At 37.2% G+C, this 6335-nt stretch overlaps 1 protein-coding gene across 1 annotated transcript; it reads right to left on the reverse strand.

The window, feature by feature from the left end:
• Nucleotides 1–907: 907 nt before the first annotated feature.
• LOC139934500 (NADH dehydrogenase [ubiquinone] 1 beta subcomplex subunit 9-like) lies at nt 908–6307 on the reverse strand. Its single transcript, XM_071928757.1, has 4 exons — nt 6113–6307; nt 4541–4683; nt 3128–3183; nt 908–2485 (listed from the first exon to the last, which is right to left on the reverse strand). Exons 1-4 carry the CDS (start codon nt 6196–6198, stop codon nt 2321–2323), a joined length of 450 nt encoding a protein of 149 aa, XP_071784858.1. The 5' UTR covers nt 6199–6307; the 3' UTR covers nt 908–2320.
• Between the last annotated feature and the right edge of the window lie 28 nt (nt 6308–6335).

The following is a 6335-nucleotide window of genomic DNA, read 5'->3' on the forward strand; positions in this document are numbered from 1 at the left end:
ATTCAGATGTTGATCTTTGATCTGACAAATGTAACTTGCAGTTCGTGTCAATAAGTAACTTGTTCGTTGAGGTAGAATATCCTGTTTTTGTGTATACTTATGAAAATGTTATGATATTTTATAGTTTTTCACTTTTAAAAACTGTTAATTATCACACACAAAAATTATAGCTTCACGAACTGATTAATTTTTAAAATTAACTTCATCTACACGTTTTTGATCAATTTATCGAAGTTGCGAAAAATTAGTGAATCACTCGGGCATTGTTGAACACGCCCCCACACCAATTATGACAAAACTTTCTACCGCAATGAATAATTCAATTCTATAATTAGTAACTCTATGAATGATAGTAACTGGGGAAATTTAAATGAATTATATAAAAGCAACACAGGTAATTATCATGGTAATTGTCTACACCACCCGCAACCCAAAATAGCCATGCCAGTATTTAGCAATTTGGCTTTCAATAACTTAGGCCCTTTTTTACAAGTACATTTTGTGCTTTTGTTATTTTTTAAAAACTATTCCTTCATTTAAAAAATGTAACACAAATTAAGCATTAATAATAATTACCAGAACTGGGTTGTTTTTGCACAACATTGGTGAGAATGAAAACGTAAAATAAATGCTTCCATGGAAATAGTTTTGTCAGAAATGCCAAACTTTTAGGGAAATATGTAAAAACAGGTCTAGGTTCCAAACCCAATGTTTGAAGACAGTGAAAAGGGGTGTTTTTCAATCTCTTTTTTGCAACTCAGATGACCAATAAGCTTTGTTGTACACATACTTCAAAAACCCAAAACAACCAAACATACTTCAGACGTAACTATGTAAACAACACAATCCAAACAGACACAAACTCCAAGATTTTTTTACAATTTCAATTCTAACATTTTATTTTGTTTTCAAATCAATGAGAATAACTACAGGATCTGAGTGAAGTCAACAATCAAACTGTGGTTTTAATTCAAACTGTAGTTGTATAACTAAATCAAACACAGCACAGCATTAAAGGCAGTGGACACTATTGGTAATTACTCAAAATAATTATAAGCATAAAACCTTTCTTGGTGACGAGTAATGGGGAGAGGTTGATAGTATAAAACATTGTGAGAAACGGCTCCCTCTAAAGTGCCGTAGTTTTTGTTAAAGAAGTAGTTTTCCACAAATTTGATTTTGAGACCTCAGATTTAGAACTTGAGGTCTCGAAATCAACCATCTAAACGCACACAACTTCGTGTGACAAGGGTGTTTTTTTCTTACATTATCATCTCGCAAGTTTGATGATCGATTGACCTCAAATTTTCACAGGTTTGTTATTTTATGCATATATTGAGATGCACCAACTGTGAAGGCTAGTCTTTGACAATTACCAATAGTGTCCACTGCCTTTAATATGGTTATTGATAAAAGAAATAAACATCATTAGTAATTGGAAGATGATAAAGGCCACAGAATTAACATGGACTTTCATAGCCGTCATACTTTGTGTATTGGAAGAGGTAATGAGACAGGGCCCAATTTCATAGAGTTGCTAAAGCACAAGAAGATGCTAATCACAACAAAATTATGCTTACCAAAGTGAGGTAACCAGCCAAACTACCATGTACATGTACCATTTGTGACTGGTATCCTGCTCATTTCTGCTAAGCAGAAAATTGTCAAGCAATGTAATTGGAACCTGGGCCCAATGTCATCGATCCGCTTATAAATAGGAATAATTATTACCAGCCAAAAAATCATTCCTTGTGACTGTATCCTGCTTATATTTTTGCATAGCAGAACTTTTTTATTTTGTCACCATTTGCTGGTTATGCAGATCTCTGAGAAATTGGGCCCGCCAGTCCATCTAAAAGACTTATTTATTCAACATTATATGACCGCATAGCCACAAATGCTTGATTCAGATGAGATTTTGACAATTTTGTTATAACCTGTATCTCATTGTTGTTTGACACCCTGTCCCCACTGTCTCAAACCTTTTCCGTTTATCCTAAATTAATGCAATCCTTCAAGCTTTTTTGGTAGTCTAGTAATTACCACATCACGATATCAATTTGTGAAAAATCCTAGTGTCGACTATAACTGAAAGGTATTATAAACATGTCATGTCAAACCCAAACTCAAGCTAAATTACCCTCCTGCACCTGTTTGCTTGTTACCTAACCTTTACATTTTCAACCAAGCAGGGAGAAGCAAACACCACAAGGTGAAACACAACGGATTGATTCAAGTAAAAGTAAAATGACTCCATAATTGTTATTTACAGGACAGTGATGTCATATCCTATTAAAGGTCAGAGGTCATATGTCATAGGTCACGAGGCTTGGGGTTTGTTTTGGTTAGCTCCCTGACCTAGAAGTTGCTTCTCTTCTTCCACCAGCTCTTCCCATCTGGTTTGCTCGGCCAAAACTCGCTTTTCTCGCCTTGCGAAGTAGGTCGGGTAGCGAGCTTTTTCTGACGGATGCCAGTAGTTCAGAACCTGTGGGAGAAAGTAAGTGCCAGACAGTAAGATTAATTCCATAAAACAATTTTCTTCTCATCTAGGTCTATAAATACAGGAATGCAACTGCTGCATAACAACAAAAGAGAGAAAAATGTTACCAGGCCTGTATGCTTCGTTTTTGAAAGGGCAAAGGCACCAAGGCATTTTCTCCTTGGTAAATATCTACAGGAGCATTTCAAGGGCATGAAGGCATATTCAGGGGGCATATAGACAATTGCCTCTGTTGCCTTCGTGGAGTATCAGGCCTGGTTACACACAGCAAGATGCTGTGTCATGTTTGTTTCATTTTCAAAGCATGACTTGAAAAACCCAAACCACAAAAATCAGCTGAAAAGCTGCATGCCTGTACAGCTGAAGCAGACAAAACAAAAGTGGTTTCAGAATGTTCTGCTGGGGTGAACAAAATATCCTTTTTCTCTAAACACCACACATACATGTACTTCGTGGGGTGTTGTTTCTGAAATATCAACAGCTCTCCCATGCTCTTTACCAAGTTATTTTCCAAACAGTACGCGCTGTCCTTAAGTCTACATGGGATAACCAGGGATTATTTTAGCTTCATTTGAGACGGTGTGCGCGATGTTAGAGCAGAATGTTGTCATTAATTCAAACACTTACCCATTCTGGAGCAGGGATATTGCGTTCATAGCGTGTTCCACCAGGAGAATCAATGACTGAAAAGAAAAGACAAAAAAGAAAGTAATTTCAAGTTTTGAGATATCTTTGTTTGTACTACAAGAAACAAGTCTGTTGTGGTGTGTCCTTGCAGAAAGGTCTAGTTCACCGAACCCACGCTCTGGTGTGGTCAGCAGCAGAATGTGGGTTCGAATCCCAGTCATGAAACTTGTGTCCTTGAGCAAGGCCATAGGCACTTAACCATAGTTTAAAGGCAGTGGACACTATTGGTAATTGTCAAAGACTAGCCTTCACAGTTGGTGTATCTCAACATATGCATAAAATAACTAACCTGTGAAAATTTGAGCTCAATCGGTCATCGAAGTTGCAAGATAATAATGAAAGAAGAAAACACCCTTGTCACACGAAGTTGTATGCATTAAGATGGTTGATTTTGAGACCTCAAGTTCTAAATCTGAGGTCTCGAAATCAAGTTCGTGGAAAATTACTTCTTTCTCGAAAACTATGGCACTTCAAAGGGAGCTGTTTCTCACAATGTTTTATACCATCAACCTCTCCCCATTACTTGTCACCAAGAAAGGTTTTATGCTAATAATTATTTTGAGTAATTACCAATAGTGTCCACTACCTTTAAATGCTGTTGACTTGTCCTCATGCAATGATTACATATAATATACACACGATACCAAGCCTGTATGCTTCGTTTTTGAAAGGGCAAGGGCACAAAGGCATTTTCTCATTGGTAAAAGGCACCCTATGTAAACATTTTAAAATTTCTCCCGGAGCATTTCAAGGGCACCAAGGCAATGACCAGGTATGCCTGATATATGCTTTTCCTCAGAAATCCTTCTATATTTTCTTGGCCAAAATAAAGGATTCAGAAGGACTATAAAGTGCGAAGGCCCAAATAACAATTGTTTATCACCAGGGCCCAATTTCATAGAGCTGCTTAAGCACAAAATTTTGCTTAAGCAAAAAATTCATTGCTTAGTAAAATCAGATTACCGGCCAAGACTCCACTCAATTGTTATGCTAAGTAAATAACAGCTAAATACTAGTCATAAGCAATGTATATGGCATGAAATTTTGGCCAGTAACATGTGTAAAATAAGCGAGCTATTTTCGTGCTTAAGCAAGTTTTTGCTTAAGCAGCTCTATGAAATTGACCCCAGTCAGGCTCTTCAATCTTATAAAACCCATAATAGTTGGTGTTGAGTGAGCGACACAAATGAGGGGGGGGGGGTACTAGAGGATTGAGGTCACATCTATAGGCAAGTTAATCTCATGAGTAGGGTTTATTATGTGTCACTAAAAATTTAAACCTTGCAGCCCACAACAGAAAACGAGTTGTTTGTTCTCACTTGCGGCTCTTGTTACATTCCGTAGGCTACTTACATATGTACGGCTGTGGATGCTGTTTTTGCCAAAGCTCTTCCTCTCCCTGTTGAAGAAGTCGGACTGCTTTCTTCATATCTGTCTCATTCTTGTGTTCATCAAACCTCGCCCTCAGCAGTGTGACCTCATAACGAAAGGTTGACCTGGAGTAAACAAAAACAATTGTTTCTTGAGGTCATTGTTTGAAACATAAATATTTGTAAATATTGATTGATGCAGTACAAAATGTAGGCCTACACAGACAATTTCAGGAAAACCCGTGTTCACAAGTAAAAGTTAGTGACAATCTAGCTTTAACTTTCATTAAGACAAAGTGCAAAGTGTTATATAATTAAAAAAAAAAAAAATTATCTGAAAGTGAGAGCTCAACGATTTTTAATATATTGGGCGAAATCTTTGTTTGCCAACACAAATAAAACATGCATGGCTGTGGCACAAATTTGACACAAACTACACAGTTTGCATAACTAATTTCCTTGGGAAAAGGATGTGGTTTACAGCATTGCTGTCAGAGCAGTTGTAGAACCCTTATCATCACACTAGCGTACAAGAAGATTATGAGGAGTTTTGTATTATAATTATTACCCATAAAAATCAAATAAAACTGAGCTTGCATATGTAAATATTTCATGACATGTGGTGAGAATTATGGTTGAACGACAAAGATTACTTGGTTCTCAAAGTTTGCACGGATAACTTTCCGTATGGCGCCAACACCGGCACTCATTTTTACAAAAAGGGTCCTCTTTGTATCGAATGAAAAAGTGGTGGCGCACACGGAAACTTTTCAAAGAGTCAATGTTTGTGCCCTAAAAAATCAAAAAAAGAATGGATTATACTAGTTATACCATGCAGCATGCAATGCAATGGCGTTTGTTTTATCAACAAAATATATTATATAATTATCTTGCTATTCTTATTAATTGACCATTGTTAGTTGCATCATGATGCAACTTGCTCTCTAATCCTACCCTTTCATGTCTCCCTGCATTGTTGTCGAACAATACATTTACCACTTTTATGGTCCAGTAACCCATCCTTTCATTCTAAACATCCTTTGTCCTCGCCACTTACTCCTATTGGTTCATAGCCACACATTGTCTCTGAAATAGAAACTTTGATTGGCTGTTATTTTTCCGCTTTTTTCTGGATCCTTTCCTTAATCCCTTTCCCCCTCTCTTTTTCTTTAAATGGATATGCATTTGTTTGTACTTGTTTTATGCCTCTGAAGAAGGTCCGGATTGGATCGAAAGCTAAGGCCATCTACCCTATTCATTATATAATTATAATTTGTTTAACTTTTCAAAGATTGGGCCCACAAAACAGTGCCACGAAACGAACACACAAAGTCAAGTAAATAAGGGTACTGGTTAATTTGGAGGACCACTTTAGATCTTGCCCTTGCCCCTTCTAATCTCAGGGTAAGCATAAATAAATAAAACTTGGCAATCAGAAATAAACTAACTTTTGTTGTTGTTGAGGGCGAGTTGACTTTTTAATGGGGATTCGACTGGAATATTAATAAATTTTATTATTGGAAAGGGAGCCGTTTTCCATGAAACTTTTGCTTACCTGTGTGTAATCCAAGATTGCAAATTTCTTGCTGACTTCTTATAAAGCCGGAGAACTCTCTGTGCGTGCGTCAGCGAGCTTGCCATGTTTGTATAGCAAATAACTTTGGGGTTAATTCCCCGTGTTTTAGACAAGAAAAATAGAGCTGGATTACTTCGTCGGCCGAGCGGCTTGACTATCAAGTCAGCTAGATATTCGACCGCCGGGCAGAAGAACGCCCTCT

This window comes from Asterias amurensis, chromosome 3 (assembly GCF_032118995.1).
Source record: "Asterias amurensis chromosome 3, ASM3211899v1".
NCBI classification, from domain to species: Eukaryota; Metazoa; Echinodermata; class Asteroidea; order Forcipulatida; family Asteriidae; genus Asterias; species Asterias amurensis.